This window comes from Ciona intestinalis, chromosome 3, assembly GCF_000224145.3.
Source record: "Ciona intestinalis chromosome 3, KH, whole genome shotgun sequence".
In the NCBI taxonomy this organism is placed as follows: Eukaryota; Metazoa; Chordata; class Ascidiacea; order Phlebobranchia; family Cionidae; genus Ciona; species Ciona intestinalis.
The window spans coordinates 6019591-6043627 of record NC_020168.2 but is presented as its reverse complement, the minus strand read 5'-3'; the positions used below and the strand labels follow the sequence as shown (position 1 = coordinate 6043627).

The window sequence follows — 24037 nt, the reverse complement described above, 5'->3', positions numbered from 1 at the left end:
GATGTTTATAATTCTTTCCCATGTTTTTGTTTACTATGAAATGGGACGAAATAAGAATAAAAGGATGTCCAATCTTCCCCCAGCCCACTATGTATAAAACTTTGTATGGTAACGAGTGCATGCGATTCAGAGTTCCATTTTTCGGCTTTGAAAATTACCGCATATCTTCGTACAAAACGACTTGTGGGTTAATGTGGACATTTTCATACGCCACAACCCTGTGTGCGTCTTTTATTACTGCGTATTCGGGCGGTGCTGTACGGAATGTGACTTCAATTAATTTAGTGCTCACTTAATGAAAGGTTCATATAGATTGTATTTACCTGCCACGTCAGCATATTCAGTGTTATTTGACTTGGCGTTCTTTGGCGAAACTCTGTCAAAACATAACTCAACATCAAACACAGTAAATTATAAATTTAAGATTTCTACCTTCGTCGGTGACATAATAACCCCAGAACCAGAAGAATAGCGAGAAGTACGATGATTCCACCCGGTATTGCGTAAACAAGTAAGTTTAATCCTAAATCGACAATGCAATAGGTTTAAAATGGTTTCAGTAATGTTAACTCCACCCAACCTGCTCCGTTTTCTACATGTGGTGATATTTCGCAAATCAAACCGGCAAAGCCAGGAGGACAGTTGCAGTAGAAATGACATCCGCTCGCCGTGCAATTACCACCGTTTTTACATTTTGAGGATGAACATAAATCTCCCCCGTTGACTAAACAATAATCAAATTATACGACATGCGTTGATTTAATAAGTAAACAACCAACCAAGTTTCTCGCAAGTATATCCGATTCTTCTGGTGCAATTCTCAGCAGACCAACTTCCATTTACAGCAGTTGATAAACAACCATCGTGAGTCATAGTTGATGTATTGAAACCATCAACGTTGCTACCATCTAACCATTTCCACGACGAATTGCTCTCTCTACCTCCCAACCATAATGGTTGGGAATCCATCCACAGCTGGTTGTATTGGTTAATGATGACATTCGATTGGTTTGACTTAATGATGGCAAGTTCTGCTTGAAGTGAGTTGCATTGTATCTTGGCCTCTTCATACGACATTATTTGAGAAGGAATTTTATTAATATGGATTGCACAACCGTTTCCAAAGTATTGAAATTTCTCTGAATTATCAACAAATACATTGTAAGAGAATTGTGCCAACCTCGCTTCAGTTTAAAACTTACCTGTTTCACAACTTCGTCCACTGAATCCAGGTAAACATGAACACGTAGAATTTATTTTAACCTTGTTGCACGTTCCTCCATTTTGACAAGGGTTCTTAGCACAAAAGTCTATATAATTCGAAAACATAAATCGTAAAAACAGAGTGTTCGTATTTTCAATTTCATAACATAACTTGTTTAGGTATCTCTCAGAAAACGATAGCGAAGTCAATAAAATTTAAAAAATTACGAATAAAAGGGAATCGACCACAAAACGACAGTCGTTAAAACACGCTACGGATAAAATTGTGGAAAATAGGGTCAGTTAAAAAGGTGTCTGTTGAACCAAAAATACACGAATCTGACCTATGCGACAATTTTTCCCTCCATAACCAGGTTCGCATTTGCATTTATAATCATTCGTTTTTCGAATACAAGTACCGTTGTTTTGACAACGATTCGGGAAACAAAAATTTTTAGCAGGAAGTAAGAATGTTAATTGTTAAATAAATTTTCATCGGGCCAACAGTTTTACCATTTTCACAATTTTGTCCGCTGAATCCTTTTACACATGAACACGTATAATTCGCCGGTATTTTGTTGCATGTTCCTTCATTCCGACAAGGATTCAAAGCGCATAAATCTGTAAATCAAAGGAAATAAGAACCACATATATATCCAGCAGCACACAAGAGTGCAGCATTCACACCTATTTCACAATTTCCTCCGATATAACCTGGCGGGCAATCACATCTGTAAATGGTTTCCATGGCAACACAAGTTCCGTTATTCTGACATGGTCTCACTGCACACAAATCTATATAACATGCAACAGGTTAGTTGACGTTCGTACTGTGCTAATATTAGAAGTAAACGGCCCTCCATTTATAATAGACATAACTTTATGAAATATGTATTCGTTCGTATGTATGTATTTAAACACCTAAATCCTGGCATATAAGTCAAGCGCGTGCCGGAAAATACGTCATGGCAAAGCTTATACGTCATAGTGGATTACGTCATGATAGCTTACACAATGTATTTAGTTGGCAGATTTGACTACAGTGCTGTAACCGTGTTTCGTAACTATAAGCTGTTGTTTATATCAATTAAAAAAAACTTGTTTAAGTAAAAACAACATTTTTGTGTGAAACAATTAATGTTTAAGCTTTGTAAGCATACCTCGTTGACAGATGTAATACTTTGTTCGAGTACAATCATCGTCCGACCATCCTCCTTTAATATTGTTGAAGGGGTTTATGTAATTAAACGGTGTCATAGCTGCACACCAAGTGGTTCCTAATGCCCCATTTGGTTCGACACCAATCCAGTTTTGATAAATATCGACTGATCCAGGTTGAGGTAATGGAGTTCCATCCCTCCATTTCCAATCAGTAACAGCTGAAAGATAAAATAAACTTCACTTCCCTATGGGTAAAAGTTAAGTAGTAGATTTGTTACTTATTTATTGACTTTATATAAAATGAGGTTACACACAGTATATATAGTAACAATCGCGTCCGGCCAGTACGACGAAACGGGTAAAAGTTGAGAAGGAAATCATGTTATATTATTTACTTGCTTGACGTCGACCACCGATCCAGTATCCCGTGGCCCAAGGTCCGATCCAATATGGAAGGTTAGAATCCAAGTAAGGAGTAATAATATCCTGTAAAGCTTTATTTCTTATAATAACCAAGTCACCAGATATAAGCTGACATGCAGTTTGGGAAGCATCGTATGTTTTCCTTGTGTTGAAGAACAGAATCTCACTTCCATTGTAAACTGCTCTGTTAACTGAAATAACGAATAAATGTTTACATACGCATATAGAGCAAATAAACTGTGAATCAAGCTAACCTAATATCCTTACCTTTTTCTAGTATTATTACTTAAATAGGTTTATTTGAATGGTTTATAGGCGATGTTAGATTTATCGGCGCCGTATAGCACAGTTGGTTAGCGCGCCTGCCTATAACCCAGAGGCGATGGATTCAAGGCTCGTCGTTGCTACCATTGTGGGCACATGTGTCATTGGGCAAGACACCTAACGACAATTACTCCAACCCAGTGGTCACTAATGGATTGTTCAAATTATCGGCCATACATAAAAAAGAAGCAAATACTCCCAAAAATAGTTACCCACAAAGTAACATAGTAACTCGTATGCTAGCACGATAGGTAAAAGATACAAAAAAACGTGTTAAACGAATGTTGTTTTCTAGCCACGCGAGGATTAAGTAAGTTACGTTCAGTCAGACGTGTAATTAAGTAAAACTAAAAAAAATGTAAGAAATCTTTACTAACAAAAATAAATGTAAAGCGTAATAGAAGCCACAAAGGCACGTACGGAGATAAGTATATTTTAATGCTTACCTTGACTTTTAGTGCTTTGCACGGCAATTAATACACAAATAAGTACGCTACAGAATACGCTGGACCTTGGATGTATCATATTTTCTCGCGCTAATATTATTCGTACAAACTATAACAACCTTACAAACTTTGTAAGCGCGTTGTATAAACCCGGAAGTTGGCTGAGGACATTCAAGAATAGCTACCGCACTAACTAAAGTTCCTCTTGGATGGTGTAATACGCAATGTTCTTATTTTTGCAGGAAACCAGAACAGCATGTGGATGTTGTAAGCACACGGACTTTAGTAAACACGTATTTACCCACTTTGTATAGTAGGGTGGGGGGAGATGGAACACCTTTAGCACATAATATTCAAATATCCTGAGTTTTAAAGAATTAACAACGGTCAATGGGAGTCGTGAAGACAGAGGTTTATAATTTTGTGAATGTTCTTTGTTCACTACAAAATGGAACGAGAAAATAAAATAAAAAGGTGTCCTATCTTCCCACTGCCCAATATAAAATTTTGCACGGTAACGGGTGCATGCGATTCAGACTTCTGCATAAACTGCTGAAGTTGCAAAAGCATGCACATAAACTTATATTAGTTACCTACGTCGTCGATATAAACATACTGCAGAGTAACAAACAACAAATTTTGATTGTTTAATTTAGTCAGACCTAAACCTAAATCGTCACAAGTTATTTTGTTGGTGATTGAACCATAAGGGCGCATATAAACACATTTAAAAGTTGATTTTAGGTTAGACACTCACAGTATCGATCAGAGCCGTTTATATACGGAGGGGGTGACAGAGTCTGCTACCGATATATAGTAGGCTGGAGGAAGATGGGACACCTTTTCATTCCATTTTCTCGTCCTATTTGGGAGTAAACAAAGAACAATTAAAGAATTATAACACCGTATCCTCACGACTCCCATAGATTTTTGTTAATTGTTTAAAAAACGTTAAGGATATTTAGATATTATGTGCTAACAGGTGTCCCATCTTCCACCACCCTACTATACATGATTATATACGAGTTCGCTGGTCGCCACCATAGTCGACATTACCAAAATATAGGTCATGGATACACGTGTATAGATTTGTATGGTATCACTTAGTCATAGGGAATTCTCCATTTATAAGAGGTTCTCCCAGCTAAGTTCGTTTTGAGAATCAAAGCCACCCAAGGCGCAATCTAAATTCTTAAAAATATTAAACCGGGAAACCCCCGATTTGGAAATGTACACGTGTGACGTAACGTATGTGAATTTTCAACAGTTTTCTTTATTTAACATCTTAGAAGCTACTGTACTTGTTTTCAGTTTTCTTGTTTGGTTCAAATTAACTAGAATGCCTTCTGACAAAACTTCAAACTTCATGTTTGATGCTGCGTTGCTGCAAGATGTGAATTTAACAAAATATGGAATCTCATTTAAAGATGACAAGCAAACCCCGACGAACCCAGAACCTGGAATAGTTATCAGACCTTTGGCTGCAGACGATTTTGAAAAAGGTTAGTTATGAACCTCTACAAAAAACTTTTTTTTTTTTAAATTACAGAACGACATTACTTTTTTGCCTGGTGGTAATCCAAAGGTTATTTAATTCAGGTTACACCGATGTTCTGGCCCAACTAACTAAAGTTGGGGAAGTTGATCAGGCAGCCTTTACTGGTGAGTTGTTTTGTAAATGAAAACAAATATATAGTTGTAGATGTGAATGAATTCCTTCATTTATTCAAATGTGCTCAGAGTTTCTTAGATACTAGTGAAAATTCTATGGTACATTACAGATTAGGCTGGTAAAAAGTGTTAGAGGTTGGTTGTTAGGGGTTAACAAATGGCGAAGGGGGGGCGATTCTTTACTCGATTGTTACATGCCCTTAAATTACTGTGTACAGGGGTCTTCAATTGTAAATTAGTTAATAGAAAATACTAACTTATTGCTTTAAGTAGGAAATGTATTTAAAATTACACATTAAAATTTATCATTTATATCAAAATCCCCAAAAGATACCTTTACTCTTATATTTCTAATACCAGTTAAAATTTGTATTAAAAAGCTAAATTCTATATTCTTCTCACAAAAAAATTATATAGCACAATTTAAAGCCACTTCTAATACCAGTTTAATTTCGTATTAAAACGTTATTCTATTTACAAAAAAAAATATGTATATTATATATATATATTTATATAGCACGATTTGAAGCCATGAAAAAAGCTGGCTTCTATTATCCCATTGTTGTGGAAGACACTCAGGTTGACAATGGAAAAGGAGGAAAGATAATTGGTACAGGAACTTTAGAAATTGAACAAAAGTTCATACATTCTTGTGCATTGGTAAGTATGTTGCTGTGTGACCTACATTGAAAAGTATAATCTTTGAAAAACAATATTTAAGTGTTTTTTTTACAAAAAGGAATATATTATAATAAAGAATAGTTTTATTTTTTTTGTTTGTGGATCTGTATCATAGAGAAAAATATGTTTTGCATATGCAGATTAATCCTTGTTAATTTGTCTTGATAGGTTTTGCTCAATAGACTTTCGGTGTCTTTCAGTGCCTTACACACAAAGTTTTGTTTGAAATTATCTGTTTGACTGATTTTATAAAATTTTTGTTTAACTGGTTTTACGAAAAAAAATTCCAACTAAAGTAAGAGTATAGTGCTAGGCTACATGGCATATTTGTTTTGTTGCATAACTCAGTGAGACACTATGTACACACCTACGCATTTATCAAGTGGCTACTATTTTCACAATGAGAGTGAAATGTTTATGCCATATATTTGTAGAGGGGGAGGGTTGAAGAAGTTGTTGTTGACTCAGAATACAGAGGACGACAGCTCGGAAAGTTGTAAGTAATTGATTAATATAATTTAAACAGGGATGTGACCCCTTTAATTTCTTAAAAATTCTGCAGCCCTTTAAGGTTAATAGTATAATATATGCAGCAATTTGTGTAAAATTGGTTATTCTTAATCCACCAACTGATTTAGGTCACTGTTTTAAATAGGTCACTGTGTATGATAGTAGTTTTCAATAGTGCAGTTTTAAACATTGTAAAGGAAATTATTTTTGGATGTTATTTAGTCTTCTATAAAATCTTCAATAAAAATATATATTTTAATCACCCAAAAAAATTATTCTTTTTAGGATCCTTGGAATAATTACAGAGCTGAGCAGGTCGCTTAAATGTTACAAAACAACTCTTGAATGCAAAATGGATAACATCGCTTTTTATGAGATTTTTGGTTACAAAGAGGACCCTGAAAAGTTTATGCAGTTACGATTTAGGGATTAAATGCTTAAGATTTTTTAGGAAATGTTCGATGTAAAGAAATATTTATCTAGACCTTTCATGTTTATAAACCATCATGGTAATTCCTATTCATGCTCTAATGTAGAAATTATCCAGACTTAATTACGCATTTCTTATTTAGGTTTTGCACATGTTGCTTTTTCATGTGAATTTACACTTCTGTTATTTTTGACAATCAAACATGCTCAAGACACCTGACAATAATCCATGTTGTGGTTATATATTATACATGTCTGTACAACTTTTGTTCAATGCTGTCAAAATGTTGTGTTTATTTAATAAAACAGATGAAGCCACATATTGTTTCAGGCTAAGTTGATGTAAGATGTTACGAGGGCAAAGGGTTTCGGTCGATTCCACATCTAGGCAGTTTGAGGTGTATAAACTTTTTGCCGCAGTCGTTCTGACTCAGCACAACGCCTGAGCTGGGAAAAACCGTAGGAAACAAATTTTTCTGTCTGTTTCGCTGAAGTAAAAGCAGTTTGCGAAGTTTTTTGCTCCGTAAAACGTTGGTAGGACAACCAGAAGTATTAGCTTTGTGTGTAACAACGCAAGATATGTTGTTGCTGTATGGAAAAGAGTCGACCTCATAACGAGTTGAACTTAAACAACATTCCCGTTCAGTGTCCGTATTAGCTGTCATTGGTGTCGATTTCCGGGAAGGTGACGCTTGTTTTGACAAACCATTTTGCCACCGAAGTTGCACAATTCCGTAACTAAATAAATAATAATTCAAACAGTTGGTTTGAATAATAAAAAAATATACCAACCGGGATAAATAAAAAATATCCAAACAATTACATTATACGCTACCTTAGATATGTTACCTGCAATCTCCTTCAGTTTTGGCGCATGCATGTGCACCAGTCCTAGCAGGCAAGGGACATATATATATTGGTTTATCATTGAGACTTTGTTTGGTAACAATGAAATTAGAAACCACTCTTTCACCCGGTGGAAGAGATGTCTGTAACAGCAGATGATTTGTTTTATTTTCTTGTGGCTGTTGTGCCTCCACTAACTTCACAGCAAACTTGTCTTTGGTTTTACCTTTAAGCAATATTTGTTAATTAAGCTACATGTATAGTAAAGTTGATCTTTCAAAATTTCTTATAAAAGTGCCAAAAAATAATACAATAACGAAGAGTTAAAAAATGCATAATAGCATAAAAATTGTGCAGGGTAGAAAAAACACAGCCATTAAAACTAGTGTTTTAAGTACATTAAAAGCCATTCTCACCACTTCGTATTTCCTTTAGTCTCTGAATGGATTGTCTCCAGTTCCAACTTTCACCTTTAATGTTGCTTTGTCTTTTATTTTTAACAGATTTGGCATCGGATTCAACGAATCCAGAATCACCAACTTCACCAATATTTGGTAAATGCACAAAACTATCTTTTAAACATTCTGATTTTTCTTCAGCTACACTAGGCCAATTATCCATCATCGTCAAAACATGATCTGAAATATTTGAATCTAAAAAAATTCTTTACTCGATTTCATGCCAGGTAGAATGTATTATATCTGATTTGTTTTAACTACACCTATTTTTAGTTCACATTCAAACCAACTTTGTTATTTTGCATTTTCTCTACCTTGTTGTTCAACACTCGTCACTGAACTCTGTGTTTTAAACTCAACATCTGAGCTAGAACTGTCTATGATTTTATATACTTGTTCCTCTGAGAAGATACCAGAGGTGGAAGGTGGATTGAGCTGTTCATCTAGAAATGAAATCTCTTCTGTTGTTGAATCCTCTATTTGCATAAGATTGGACGTAGTCAAGTTCTCGTTTTCTAAGATTTTTAAATTGTTGTTTTATAAAGATTTCTAGCAGAATGTTAGTAAGTGGATAACTCCACTCACACAAGCTTAAGTATCTATTATGGTTTGCGCTAATTCAATATAAAAACCACAATCCTAGAAGCCCACACTCTGTGAACCCACTTCACAAAAGCTGTGTAAATAAACACAATGCAATCCCCCATTTACCAAGTTTTTCGGATCCAACATCAACTTCTGAGAGGGCATGTTCTGAAATACCACTTGGTTCTGGCAAAATTACATTTAGAAAATCATCACTACCAACTTCACTTCTTAATCTTGTTGCAGACATCGCTAGTGCTGATAAATTGACTAGTTTTAACCTTAAATCGGGGTTTTACTGTAAACAGTTTGTTGAATACAACAGGCAGACTAACTCTCTACTAAAGAACATACTGTCCTATCATGCAATATTATAGTCTGTATTTTTATATAATCTGTTTAACCTAAATCTGAACTATAGTAAGACTTGCTATGAACTCAGATACTGTCTTATCATGCATTCTAACAAAGGATATTTTTACTGCAGGCTTTAATTTAAACTGTAATATCTGGCTCACCACTAATGGCATCTGTTTTAGTTTTACTTTGGTGAAACTTGGGCAATTTTTGTTGCGCAATCTTTGGTAAAGCAACATGCTCTCTGGCAGCCGATTTTTGTTTCGTCTTTTTCGGTTGATCAACAAAAATATCTGGGTTGAAAGTTTTCTGTGGTATTGGGGGAAGAATAAATTGAAATGGCATCTTTTCTTTGATTGAGTCTCCAGACTCACTTGGTGGATCTGCAAAACAACACAATATACTTGAATAAACACTTTTTAAAGACTGTGTCGCCTAAACTACATCAATTCATTATCCGTGGATAGGTGGTTTAATTAAGTTCTCTATTAATACGTGTGTGCTCGCCTTAGTTTTCATTCTACAATTTGGCGTCTCAAAACAAACCCAAGAACACAACATTTATCATGGGTCCAACTAAACCCAAGACAGTTTACAAATATATAGCTGTGAATTAGGCAAGGCAAAATTTCTGGAAATTGTTTTGGTATTAATTTATTTGTACCAGACAACAACAGTTAATATACGCCTAAAATAATTTAAAAAGGAAATTAAATCGACAAAAATTAGTATCTTGTTACCATGAAATGTACTAAATTTTTTTTATATTGTAGACTCCACTTACCAGCACTTGACAAGCTTTTCAAAGTAAAATTACTCCTCGTCTCTCGAATAGAGGATCTTCTCGGCACAGAAGTAGGAGCAGCAGGAGTCATCATTCGAATTAGTCCGGCCATTTTCCGTCTTTTGAGAGATTTCTTTGGTATTGATTTTCTCCATGGTATCTCAGGTTTAGTGGTAGGGGGTTGGGGTTCATCATATGTTGGCATTGGAAAGTTGTTCAAATCAACAATTGCAGATTGCTTGTTACTTTGCTTCCGTGCATATTTAAACTGAACAGACCTATAAGAAACAGAACTCTATTTTTTAGTGAATGTGAGAATGAAATAAATGATTGAACTGAAAATTAATAGTTAATAATATTAAGAAATAAAGAAAATTACTAGTTAAAAAGTTTAGGTGTAATTAATTTTTTAACATTTAAAATTTTACCAACCCGAGGAATAAGATACACCATAGCTTTTAATAAAAAAAACCTTAAAGGAGTATTATATGTTCCATCTCTATTTCATTATCTGTTTCACTATTTAACCTTACTGCTACCAGACTGAGCACCTTTGTGTCATCTTGTCTAAACTTTTCACTTTTGAATTTACTCCCTTAACTGAAGACTGAGATTTTATTTGCTGCGAGAAAATGCTTGAGCTTCTGTGGCGATTCAGTGTAAGGAATGATGTCTCACTGACAAGATCTGGTATAATTTCAAGACCGAATTTGTCAGCTACCAGTGGTGCTGCCGCCAATGTTACTGACCCCTGGAACATTTTCCAATTAGTAAAGAAAATAGTTAAAATATGTTACTTAGTAAAATATAATACAATTAATTAGTTAAAATATAATATATTATAAAAAAAGTTAAAATATGTTTCAATCCACTGTTTTTGCTACCAGGAATACATGATAATATAAATATAAAATGGGTTTTTAAAATAATATAAATTTTACCAACATAAGATGAATCACTTCTATCTTATTCTCATTTTTTGGACTAACTGGTGTTAAAACCGTATATTTAACCAGCCTTTTTAAGTCGTTCTTCCATGTTGTCTAACACTTGTTGATTCATTTGAAACAAATCTTCAGAACTTTGAACGACCTGTCCACCAGCTAGCACACTCAGTTCTTCCTTTAATTTGTCCCATGAATTAATTCCGAATTTCACCTGAACAAATTAACGACAACTTTATTTATTGTGCACACTTGGATAAAAACAAACAGACACCACAATGTTATGCCTTTTTAATGTTAAATAAAAATTTCTATACAGTGATTTTGCTACTTGTATTAGACTCTTTTGGTATGCCACACACGGAATTTTTTGTACGCCAAACTCTTACTACTTCCCAAAGTATTTTATACATTTGTGATTTCTCTATTAAACAGACCAGGGCTTTTCAAACTGGAAATCGCGTAACGAACAGTAATGTTTATTGGTAGTATACCAAATTTACACAAAGTACTGTATACATTAAAATATTAACTATAAAGCATTGCAAATTTTTTTAGCAGATTAAAAGGGGTCGCGAGCAAAAAAGTTCGGGAAGCACCGGAATGGACAACTTATCATTACCTCCAATATGAGTTTAACTTTTTCTCTCACACCTTCATCATCATCTGCTATCAAACGATATAATTCACGCTGTATGTCTGAGTTGGATGGTACACCAGATATAACGGCATCTAATGCATTATGAACAAGTGGTATGCGATTCACGTGATTAGCAATTTCATTATCTTTTTCATATGATGGCCGGAGAAACTTGGAAATGAAAGTTTGAATCTTGGTGAGGCACTCGGGGGAAAGGTGCTCTTTGCCACCACCTAGCAAATAAAGTACAGCTCATAACATAAATTTTACTCACTAAACCTCAACCTATTAACTCTTTATTTTGTTGGCTTTGAATTTGCAGATGTAAATAATGACTTTAAATTATTTTCTTTTAAGATACCCTTCTATTCATAACATAAAGTTCAAATGCAGAATTCGTATTGTGTCACATTGGTTAAAGTGCTCGCACATGCGTCCTTGGAAAAGACACCGAACGGCAATTGCTTCAATCCAGGACACCAATGTGTTAACCTAAGAGTCGGCCAAACATACACTTTAAAATAACCTTTACAAAAATCACGTGATAACTTATAAACAGCTACTGGGTAAAATAAGTAACCTATGTTATAACTTCTAAAAATGCCCTTACACATAATAATTTTTTTCTTTAAATTATTAAAAAATCTAAAATTAGTTTTACTTTTTAAACTTTATCTAAATCTTACTTTCTTTGATGTCAAACTCCTGGACAATGGACAGTAGATTTTCACAGGATTTTTCGTGAGCGAAAACCCTCACGGTGTCACCCACCTCAAGTAAAGCATGAACTACAGTATCGGGTGATATCACGTCAAGTTTTTTACGGAACCATGGAGCAGATGTGATTGACTGTAGCATGGATGTTGTATTATTAAGACATCTAGATTAATCGACCAACTCAGAAACTTAAACTAGAGGTACCCTGCCATACCCCTGCCTTATGTGGAAAATAGAGGATTATGTATAACATATGGTTTGATATTTTCTTTATTGTTCTGTGGCCATTTCTTTTTAATACCATGTGTTCATATTTATATAAAACATTCCCAAAGGACTTTAAAGATGTTACATGTTTTACTTGTATTTTTAAGCTATTTTTGTATTCCACAAATACTGTGAATTTTTTTTCTACATTTCAGTCCCAAGCACTGCGGGTGTATGAAACAAAACACCTGTGTTATAATGACTGTCGTTTTCCAGGTCATGCGAGGATAAAATAAGTTACAATAAACCCATAAAATATTCACCTTTAAAAGTGGGTGAATTTTGACCGCATTTAACTTTGCTTTCTCCACGGCTGCAGATCGTTGCTGCATCAATTTCTCTTTCATTGCTATCTGTTTATTTGCAGCGGATCTTGAGTTCAGATTAGCGGAGACAATTTGTTGAACTTCAGACGAGCGAACATTTGCTGACAAATCAGACCTACAAAGGAAACAATAAAACTTATTTCTTTGTCACCAATTTTGCGAATCTGACCCTGATCTGCTGCTTATAGAATTAAACGATTCTTCTGTAAAGAAATATTCAATAAGGGTCTGATGCTTGAAAAACGTAACAGACAAAAATCTAGTCCAACCAATTGATTGGATTAAAACTTTTTTTTCCTTACAAAGTGAGATAATGACAACAAGAAAAAACATCAGAAAAAAAATAACCAAAAAGTTAATCCAACCTACAAAAAAATTTATACATATTTCTAAAACAACCTTGAAGTCCTGGTTGGTACTCCAGTTGTTTTACTTTTTCCTGCAAAATTTTGATTTTCTCTGAATCGCACAGCAGGTTGCCGCTCATCTTCAAAAACGTCTGTTCTTTGTTGAATTCCCTCAAAAAACATAATCTAAAAGGTGGTAAAATAAATTTAGTGAAAATTGTTTGTGACAAAAAAACCAGACGTTTAGTTATAAGTACGTGTATTCAACAAGCACCGATGATAAGTAGGCCTAGAATAATCATACTGTGTACCCTATATCATACTGGCAAGTATACATACATTTGTTCCAGTTTTCGTGGCTACAAATTCTGATTTTATTTAATAGCGTTGATAAGAAATGTTTTAACTGTCCAGAAACAGTTATTAGTACTGTACAAACAAAATAAATTTTTACCTTTTTGTTGCCCAAAAATAAAAGTTACACACTGTTTTAATTCATCAGTTGATTTGTGTCATCTACACACCCGTTTTAGGTCATGAATCGTCACTGTTTTTACCTTTTTTGTTGCTGCATCCTTCCCTCCTCCTTTGCGAGCAAGAGATGGTAGATTTCCTCCTCCTAAATGCTCTTCTTCACTTGAGCTGGCCGCACTCGGGTCATCCAAAGACAAAACATCCGAAAACGAGACGCTGAAATCTAGGTCCAGATGAATGGAGGTGGATTCTGATTCATGATAACATTCAGAAGAAACAGACTCCTCTTCTGGAGGCGGGGCGCAAGGAGGAAGAGCTTTCAACTTCCATTCATCCATGGTCGTAAACTCGGGAGTAGGAGGACGAACAAATTGACGAACCACTGAATTTGGAATATACCCGTCCGGTGCAATTGGTATTTTCTTATCCTCAACTAAACAAGTTCCACCACCAATGTTTTCCACTTCATTCAATAACTGTGTAGGTTCAGTAACTTCAGTTTTAAACTCTGTATGAGTTTCAATGATTTCATCTCCCTTATGATCTACCAATGCATTCAAGGATGCTTCTCTATCTGTCACCTCAGCATCCATCACTGTAACCCCCATACAAATTTTCTCTCCAGAACTTCGAATGTTTTCTGATTTCTCGTCTTTGCCAGCTGCCTTCTCGCACGCAATGTTTTTCTCCTTCTCTTTCATCTCCAACGCATCTTTTTCTTTTGCTTTTCTGAACGCTAGCATGATCTTTTGGAGCTTTTTGCAAGATATTAATAAATAAACGCACATTAAAAGTAAATGAACTAGATAAAAATGTAAAACCATTTATTACATAGGATTTGTGTACGTATTACACTCCTGTAGTCTCCAGATACATTGTAACATAAGCAATAAATCTGATATGCTCCGCAAGAAGATCATTAAAAATCTGATATACTTCACATAATAAAAATAAAATATATTCATTTAAAAGATACAAAACACACGTCTAACACCTTCTAAAGTTGCCACCTCGCAATAACAAATAAGTAACACTCATTTGAAACAACCCACATAACGATAAACCACACATTTTCCAGATGTAATGTGGTAATGTAATAACTTAATGTGGTAACTTCGTACAATCTTAACATAATTTAATTTATCCATACGGATACATTAGTGAAGATAAGGTTAGTTAATACAAAAGGAAAAAAAGGAACTAGTAACAAAGTGACAGTCATTACAAACACGCTGCAGTTGCAGGTGCCAAACTTGAACTTGAGGGCTGAACACACATAAACAAAATGAAACAACAAACATACAATAACTTTTCACCTTTGGTTTCACCAAGCCAGTCCCCTCCATCTGCCGTCGAGGTTTTCTCATTCCATCAATGATCAATTGTCGCGTCACACTGTCTGTTTCTATATCAGACATAAGCACCCTCTGTAGCGCCTCCAGTGGAACAACTGGAAGGTCTTCAATTTTGAAGACCGCCCTTTTATATAGAAACATCATTAATCCATACTAGTTTTTTAATAGTAAATGTCAAAAAATGGAATTTTAATAGAAAACACAGGACTTAAACTAAAAAAACACTACAAATCACATGACTTAAACTAGAGTGACTGCAGAAGACTTAAGATTTTGCTTATTTATGATTTAAATTGCCTTTTTATTTTAACATTACCTTTAAAATACTGGTTATAGCAGATCAGAGTAAAATGTTACCAAGTTCAGATGAAAAACAATTTCTAATAGCAACAAAGTGTATTTATAAGAAAACAAGAATGCAGTATGGTAATGTGAAGTCAAAATCATTCAACTTTTACAAGCAAAAAACTTATATTTACTTGATATTATCATCATAAGGAATTGCTGATTCAACCTGATCGTCGTGAAACTGAACTTGAAGCAAATCCCTCTCTTGTATCAGGTTCCTAGTCAAGTATGTTGTGCAGTCAACCAAACATATTTTGCCACCCAAAGCTACAAGGAGGTCACGACCATTAACAAAACAGAGAGCTGTAACATGATGTGGGGTGAAACACATCTCGCGTAGCAATCTGTAAAACAACTTTTTTAATTTAATCAGTTAAGTTTTGGGTTTGTCTTATCTGAATGCAGATTTAGGTATTTTTAGCCTGCATCTATCATATATTTTTAGTTTATTTTATAATTTAGGGTTTGCGCTATTTTGGGGGTAATTAAAGTAGTTTTTTATTGCTTTTTTCATCTCACATTTTTTAGTTTATTTCTAAGCACAAATAATACAAGTTATGTTTTTGTTCAATATAGAGTAATTTATACTGAGGCCTTTACTATTTAAAACAAGTATTTAGGTTTTAAAAAAAAAACTACAATATCTAACTTAACTATTAAATTTATGATCTCCAGAAAAATGACATATGTAGTTTCAATACCTGTTTTCCTCGTCCCATATCTTAACATAACCATCCTCACTTGAACTTGCAAAACAATTAAGTTTTATTGAGCTTTGTAAAGCTGTTATTCTGGTGACGTGATCATCATCTGTATGGTGGAGTTTTAACAATGTCTGGTCGTCGGTAAGCGATCCAACTTCATTCTAAAGAGAAGATTTTATTCTATGTAGGTGAGGTACTATAGCTTACATGTTATGGGATCTCAGATTTAGAACTCGGGAATTAGCACATTACTGCCCAGGGTGCTTCATCTAATGAGTAACCACTAGGTTGGACCAATAAACCTCCAGTGTCTTTCGCAATAAAACGTATGCTGTCAATTAGGGATGCGCATTACAGAATTTCGAATCCATTTGTATTCGAATCTAATTATGAGATTTGGTATTCTGTTTAATGACATCATCACACGTCATCTCATAAACTATATTAACAATTTTTGAAACTTAATAATTTTGAAAATAAAAATTTTGTGCTTGTGGGACTTTCAAGAGTATACGTTTCGCAACGTCTTTTCATAGCCTGCTATATGTTTCATGAAGCAAAAACTACCCAATGGTACAATTTTTGATCATTTTACAGCTCATGATCCAATAAGGCTACTATGAAAGAGTCAAGAAACTGACTTATGTGGGTAAAATTATTTTTTCCTTTAAATATAAAAAGATTCGAAATTCTAGATTCGAAATAAAGTATTCTAGGATATCCTAGAATACCTAATTATTCTGTAATGTGCATCCCTACTGTCAATGGTATCAGTATCAAGCATCAAACCCAGTATCCTTTGGTTACAATGCAACCCCATCGCTGAAGACAAGATTTTATTCAAGGTACTATAGCTTATAAGCTCAGATTGGTATCTTAGAACCTGCAGGTCAGGATCAGAACACTCAAGAGCATTTCCAAAATAAAAAAAACTATTACCTTTTGTTTTGCAGCAGCATTCACCTCTCCTGATGGAGATTGTGACAGCGATAAAACAAGAATCTGATTTTCATTCGTCGAAACACAAAGTCGATTTTTGAGCACAGTAAGCAGCACAGGTTTCAACATCAGTGGTGGAAGTTGCACCTTATGTTGAGGTTGTAAGTGGAGGAACCATTCAATGTGATTGTTACTGTTTGAAGCTTGAATATCAACGATCCACGTACGAACACTGCTTAATCCAACACTAACAAGAACATCTGTACACCATGGTTCTTCTGATGAATAAATAAATGAATGAGTGTGAATTATTTATCCTAGCATGGTAGGGAAACAACAGTTGTTTCGATTTGAGTGTTCTGTTTCACGCACTTCGTGCCCACTTCAGCTTTACTTATGTAACTTTTTATGTGATTTGTTCACTGTTTTAAGTGTGACTGCCACTTTAGATAACCATTAGATTAAAGCAATTAACCCACAGCAATTAGTGCTGGGAAGTAGGACATATAGATAAGATTAATCATTTTAAATGATTACAGTTGAGTTTTATAATAAAACACAATTTAATGGCTTATAATAAATTAAATATTTATAAATACCTTGTATACCCACTGAGTCATCTCTTGCAATGCTTTCAATGAATCGAACAAATCCTGTATTCATAAAAGTAATATACAGTAGGGTAGGGGAAGATGGGACATGTTTTCATTACATTTTCTCGTCCCATTTTGTAGTAAACAAAGAACATTCAAAGAAATATGAAACTGTATCCTTACGACTCCAATAAACCGTTGTTAATTGTTAAAAAAACGATTAGGATATTTAGATATTATGTGCTAAGGGTGTCCCGTCTTCCCCCACCATACTATACCAATTAAAATACATTAAATCAAACTGCATCTTTTACTGAGAAATACACGATAAGTTGTACCATGTATCGCTTGGAAATATAATAACCTAAGGAACAGTATATACTCGTACTTACCATTATGTGCCTGCAGTGTTGGCATGTGTAATGTGTTTGGGTGTAAAAGTGAAATCTGTCCATTCCTGAGCCCAGCGAACACAGCATTCATTGAGCAATGCTGCTTAATTCTGATGCAAACTGAAGTCAAACTACTGACATCATCATCATATTGAATACATGGGGAATATATTTTCATGGGACAACATGGGTTTGTGGAACATTCACATTGCATTACTGAACCACTTTGCAGCTTTATGTAAGCAAGGTTTTGTAAAACATCGTAAGCAATGTCTGTTAACACCTGTCGTAGGGAATTTTAAACAAACTAAATTCATTGAAAGGTATTTTTGGATACAATTAGCAAGTTTGTAACTCTAAGTACAAAGGTATGAAGACACAGTTATAAAGAGTGGTCAAGATATGTTAAACAACACAATAACAAGGTTAACTTCTAGCAAGCGCAGTTTTCTAAAACTTTTATTACCTTGTATGGTCATTAATAAGTGATACAGAAAATTTAATCCTAGTAAAGTGTATTGTTACAATCAAAATCAACATTAAAAAAAACTAAAAGTTTTTTCAATGCCTAATAGATGTAACAAGTAACTTATTATGTGAAAAAATCCAAATCCAAATGACTTCCATTGTGGCAATGGCACATTTACATCTTATATTTAAACATGACATAAAACAAGCACAACCTTACCTGGAAAGATGTCATTGGATAAATCATGGTTAATAAAAGTCCTGTGATTGGGGAAAGTACCGCCACCGATCCATCTTCCAACGCAGCAAGCACCTTACCGGGAATTCCCAGCTTGGGATTTCCCTCCACGCGCATAAGTTTAGTTGCGGATGAATGTAAGACAGAAAAGAGGGAATAAATGTTGGTGAGACGATATAAAGAAATCTGTTTAAATGGAAATGTGTTGATTAGAGTATGTTGCAGTTGCAGTTTATGGTTGTATGCCATAACTTTAGGGATATGTTTAAGCATAAAGTATTTTGTAGTTGTAAGTTACTGGCATGACTATATTGTAGTTCATCATGATTATTACTGAAAAATACACAGAATTTTAGCTTCCCTTTATTTTAACATAGTTTCTAACACCTCATGCCAGATTGTGAGTTTCCAAGTATGCAATATAAGATGAATGTTATTTTGCATGTTTTACTATGGCTGTTTACTTGAACAGCCCATTAGTGACCTCTAGATTTGTTTAATTATTGTTCGGTATTTTGCTCATAGACATATATGTAGGAATTGGGCTTTAAACCTCTACGTCTACACTACAATTACAAGAAAAACTTTAACCATTCTATCACAGCATCATACCTACACACCTTCTGTTTACTGTGATAGTAAATAATGTTGGAATCATTACTGAGACATAAGTTTTCAATTTTCTGTCCAGTGTCCAATCGTTGCGTTAATTTAAAAGTCTCAAGACACCACATTCTTATTGATCCGTCAGTAGAGGCGCTAATGAGCAACGGATGATGTCTATGTGCAACCAATCCTGTTATAGAACCTCTATGTCCACGTAATATTGTCACCAAACCAAAGTTGACCTGGACAAAGATTAAAAATCGCATGAACACGGAATATTTTGATTTAAACACACAAAAATAAGACTGTTTAAAAATAAGCAGCTTTCTAATTTAACGTCGTTTTTGCAAAATAGGTTTAAAGTATAAGAATCAGTTTCTAGTCCCATCAGGGGATTTAAGCCAGTATTGCACTACCCCAAAAACTAAAGATTTTGAAAATGTTTTGTTTAGATTATACAAAGTAGGCTATAGTTGTGTTATGACTTAGTTTCCTATCTAAACTGAACACCTTTAAACACATGCACCCACCATGTGCATGATCCTTATGGAGCCTTCCGCACCACCGGATATAAAGTAACCAAACCTTGGAAAGAATTCACATCTGGTCAATGAAACATGACCATGGACCACATATCCTTTGCTGTAGTGGCTACCTTCCATACGATGCTCAACTATGAGTTTAAACAAGGTGTTTAATAAGAGTACACACAAATACATACAAGTATATGCAATTGTATAGAAGTTATTTTCGTATTTGCAGAGATACATTTAACATACATAACCAGTGCAGAGTTTTTTCACATTAAACAAACATTACAAATCACATGTAAATGTATTAAACACCTGTTTAAAACAGTGTATATTTATTTACAAAGGTTTATTGTTACACACCACTAGTGAGTAATGTTTAAGAAACTACAAAACATAGTTACATGACAAGAGACTCTTTTTTTCTTTCTTTTTCAATTTTTCTGGTTGAGAAATTGTGATTCCTGGATTGTTAAGTCTCACAACCCATATTTGCTTCTTATTTAGATAATTTATTGCAATCACAGCATCATGGCATACTGCAACCAACAATGGTCGTTTATCAACAACCCCACGACCATGATACACTCTCATATGATGCACCCAGTCATCACGACGAATATCACATGAATAAGGAGCAACTGCCTGCATGATAACAGAAATCATATAAAAAAATCTCTATTTGTATGTTAGGCACAGCAAGTAACTCCGATAAAACTACAGTTGGTATACAATATTTTAAAAATAAAATTTCCTAAATATTTTACCTGTAGCATCTGTAGACCATGTCCATAACTTGTATTATCGCTTGCTTGGGGCATTCCATTCAAATCAACACTTGATTTGCGCTTAGGTTTAATCACATCATCTCCTAGGTAATAAATATCAGAAACTCAATTTTTAAAACAACAACTAGGTGAGGCCGTAAACATAATTTTGGTAAGAAAGTCTTTGTTTTATGTTTTTATAACTATTTGTTTGCTCAATTGTGCAGGTGAGGTCATTTATTTTGTTACATATTATATACAAAATTTGAAGGAGAAACTAAAACTTCACAAAAATTCTTCAGCAACAAACAACCAAATGTATAAAACAAAACACCTTCAACTGGTGTTGATTTCAATCCAGTAGATATTCGAATTTTCCATGGTTGTATTACACCGATGCCTCCTGTCACCACCTCGTCAGTTTCCGGAAGATAAACCATAGAAATAACAGGCATTGCACAAACTGTGGGGGCAGAAATCACCTGGCATCGGTGTATAGTGTCCGAAAAAACTCTGAGGTTTTTATCACTACTAATTCCCACAAATAGCCTTGGAAAGTAATAAAAAAAATAAAAATAAAATTGTAAGACACTGGTTTAAAGAGAGGAATACAGAGAAATTGTAAGACACTGGTTTAGATTTTGAAATAGATTTTTGAAAAAATATACAAAGAATAGAATTGACTCACAAAAAACACAAAAGCCATTTGAAGCAAATAATAATGAAAACCTAATGAATGATGCTCAACCCTAATGAACATAACACAGCATAAATGTATTGTTACAACATTGTAATATATTTGAATATATTTCACCTGTGTTTTGGGACCCATACAATGTGCTGTAAGGGGGGGCAAGAAATTGGAAATCGGTTTGTATAACTTTCAGCTTCTTTGTATAATGCTGTACACAATGTAAAGTAATAAAAAAAAATATTAAAACAACAAGTAATATTATATCCAGTGCCTAAGTCAAAGTTGGCCCAACAAGCCCAGGCAAAACTGCAAAAAATGAACATTAAAACTGTCTGTGTTTAACCATAATAAGCAGTAAGCACTAATGCAGTAATAAAGCTATATCTATGTGGCTCTTGTATCAAAATAACAATCCATCTATGGGATGCAGATGGTGCTTACAATTAGTTCCACCATCTGTGCTTGTCTCCCCTCCTTTAGAAAACATGCGAAGGTGTAAAACATTCCCAGGTCCTGTTCCATGGTTAACTGCAATTATCAATGAGTTTATCAACGCATGGGTACAACTATTAGGCGACAACACAACATTTTTTTTTTATTTATAAAATATAACTGGCACTAATGTATTCGTAAAACTACAGTTCCCATATAAACCAAACCAAACGGCAAAAGAAACATTTTCAGTCGATTAGCATATAAACTACAAACCGTTGCATTACCCGACACATATTAGGAAGAGCAGATTTGAACCTATTGCTACCCTATTCATTATAATCCATTTTCGTTTTGAACTTTTATATGACTTGACCATCAGGACTTCACCAAACGATAAAGAAAACTTTTGTGGTTCATCGTAGGGGAACTCCCCCAAAAACTTTTTGTAGTTACGTCAGAAATGTAATTTACAGCGAATACTTACTAGTACCAAAATATATGGTCGAAACAGCTTTGAAAAAAAGGAAATTCACTAAAGGAAAATGAAACAAAACAGCGTTTCGTTGCATATCGAATTTTGTCGAGGGCATTTTAAATACGATATATTGAAAACTTATCCCTTCCAATACTCACTCAAAAACTCCTCCCTCACAGAATTACTTCTAAAAGCAAGACACCTAATCGGATCGTTGAATGCATAGGTCGCTTGTTGGTGGAAGCCATGGTTTAAACACAACGAATGGTCGCTTCGTCTTGGGCTAGTATTTTCATCTGATAGAATTCGTAGTTCTTCTTTTGCTGTCGCCCATGGTTTACATTTTGGGTCGACTGCATTCATCATTACATTTTTTGTAAACCGGTATTGAAATTACAACGCACTGACATTGTATCAAATATATAAACATCGTCACAAAAAACGTATAGTTTTTAAACAGGTTGAATATTCCCTGTCCTATGTAATAAAAATGATAAAATCCACATAAATGACGTTGTTATCAAACAAAGGCAAGGTCATGTAAAGTTCAATATATATACGATGTAGTATAGTTCAATTTTTAAAAGTAAAATGCGAGTATGTGTTATGTTTTTTTTGCGCTAGCTGCAAGACTACCGCATTTTGCGCCACATGCAAGACTACCATACACATTAAGGTACTATCTGGGTTAGAATGGCGTTGGGCATCGTAGCGTCGATGGTGTAACGGTTAGCATTGGTGCCTTCCAAGCACTAGTTCCGGGTTCGACTCCCGGTCGACGCAATTTTTCTAAAATGCCGCTCTATTTTAGATTTGCGAATATATATTTAATAAAGATGTGATAAAGTGTCGGGGCATTAAAAATGATGGTATCTCGCTCCTTTACATTTTCCCAAACGTGTCTTTTAGAAAAGATTACGACAAAAATAAAGCTGCATAAAAATATGTTCCCAGACCGGGAATCGAACCCGGGCCGCGTGGGTGAGAGCCACGAATCCTAACCACTAGACCACCTGGGACTACGACAACCATGATGCGAAATCAAGATCCTAAACGTAGAGCGGCGCGTCCACTCGCCTTTGTTGTTTTTGTAAATTATCAAAAATTTTTGCAGTTTTAAGCCAATATAATTTCTTTTAGATAGGGAACTGTTGTGAAAATTGCAAGAAAAATGTAACTTATTTCAACTTTATTGCGTAATAAACACCTGTTTAAAACAGTATATGCGATTATCACAATGTTGTTGTGCAATTCAGGCAGTTCCAAAATCCACTCACATGATGCTGTTTTCCTTTTATTTTTTATTATAAAACAGTGGTTACAAAACTATTTGCAATGAACATGTTTAATAGAAACTTAATATAAGTGCATAGGTGATATCTACTTAATTAGTAAACCTCGTATGTGATAGTGGCGATTTTTTTGGCATTCAACAGTGGCGATTTTTTTGGCATATGTATGACAGCGGCGTATCAACTGAACCAAAAACCTCATCTACTACTGTTGTGCGTGTTTGTCCTACTTCCATTACTTTTTACCGAACAGTTATTCTTGTCCACTTAACTTATATACTTTAAGAAACCATATGAACTCCAAAGAAATTGGATGTGTCCTGCTCCCTTTTCAGTAAACTGTCCGGATCCATTTGCACATGAACCCATATTTCTTCGCCTGCCCTTAACTCAATAACTGTACCATGGAAAGAACTTTGAGTTCCTTTCTCATTTGTTGGGTAATAATTATTCTCCATAATGGTTTGTTCTTGCCGGGTGTATGACTCGTGAATAAAAGCACTTTTCCACTTCGTAACGTGACGGTGTAAACCTATTTGTAATACAATAAGTTACTTAACATGAGTTTAAACGGCACAGCACTTAACTTTGTAGCTCTAAATATTTTC

The 24037-nt window shown here is 34.6% G+C and overlaps 4 protein-coding genes and 2 non-coding genes across 6 annotated transcripts; 2 read left to right on the top strand and 4 right to left on the bottom strand.

Annotated features, from left to right (window-relative positions):
• Positions 1–1653, bottom strand: LOC108949319 (delta and Notch-like epidermal growth factor-related receptor). The gene is made up of 7 exons (XM_026833802.1): positions 1548–1653; positions 1203–1310; positions 780–1139; positions 581–724; positions 433–523; positions 324–376; positions 1–255 (listed from the first exon to the last, which is right to left on the bottom strand). The coding sequence occupies exons 3-7, from the start codon at positions 1075–1077 to the stop codon at positions 155–157; spliced, it is 687 nt and encodes a 228-aa protein (XP_026689603.1). The 5' UTR covers positions 1078–1139; positions 1203–1310; positions 1548–1653; the 3' UTR covers positions 1–154.
• On the bottom strand, positions 1648–3742 carry LOC100184651 (E-selectin-like). The gene is made up of 5 exons (XM_026833801.1): positions 3558–3742; positions 2760–2978; positions 2364–2582; positions 1891–1998; positions 1648–1824 (listed from the first exon to the last, which is right to left on the bottom strand). Exons 1-5 carry the CDS (start codon positions 3634–3636, stop codon positions 1658–1660), a joined length of 792 nt encoding a protein of 263 aa, XP_026689602.1. The 5' UTR covers positions 3637–3742; the 3' UTR covers positions 1648–1657.
• Positions 3743–4825: 1083 nt separating this feature from the next.
• On the top strand, positions 4826–7168 carry LOC100187046 (glucosamine 6-phosphate N-acetyltransferase-like). Its single transcript, XM_002129201.5, has 5 exons — positions 4826–5059; positions 5157–5219; positions 5746–5888; positions 6344–6405; positions 6705–7168. The coding sequence occupies exons 1-5, from the start codon at positions 4897–4899 to the stop codon at positions 6850–6852; spliced, it is 579 nt and encodes a 192-aa protein (XP_002129237.3). The 5' UTR covers positions 4826–4896; the 3' UTR covers positions 6853–7168.
• Positions 7169–7198: 30 nt separating this feature from the next.
• LOC101242609 lies at positions 7199–22742 on the bottom strand. Its single transcript, XM_026833682.1, has 29 exons — positions 22296–22742; positions 21669–21755; positions 21348–21435; positions 20868–21082; positions 20534–20637; positions 20171–20411; positions 19767–19909; positions 19251–19478; positions 18613–18816; positions 17925–18207; positions 17539–17592; positions 16940–17217; positions 15998–16161; positions 15428–15640; positions 14910–15072; positions 13677–14348; positions 13172–13305; positions 12710–12887; positions 12149–12311; positions 11445–11695; positions 10896–11036; positions 10430–10629; positions 9879–10156; positions 9256–9477; positions 8864–8995; positions 8467–8667; positions 8111–8332; positions 7698–7920; positions 7199–7586 (listed from the first exon to the last, which is right to left on the bottom strand). Exons 1-29 carry the CDS (start codon positions 22501–22503, stop codon positions 7199–7201), a joined length of 6078 nt encoding a protein of 2025 aa, XP_026689483.1. The 5' UTR covers positions 22504–22742.
• Positions 22743–22848: 106 nt separating this feature from the next.
• Positions 22849–22920, top strand: trnag-ucc. The gene has a single exon. It is a non-coding gene; the product is annotated as a tRNA-Gly (tRNA).
• Positions 22921–23084: 164 nt separating this feature from the next.
• Positions 23085–23156, bottom strand: trnae-cuc. The gene has a single exon. It is a non-coding gene; the product is annotated as a tRNA-Glu (tRNA).
• Positions 23157–24037: the final 881 nt, after the last annotated feature.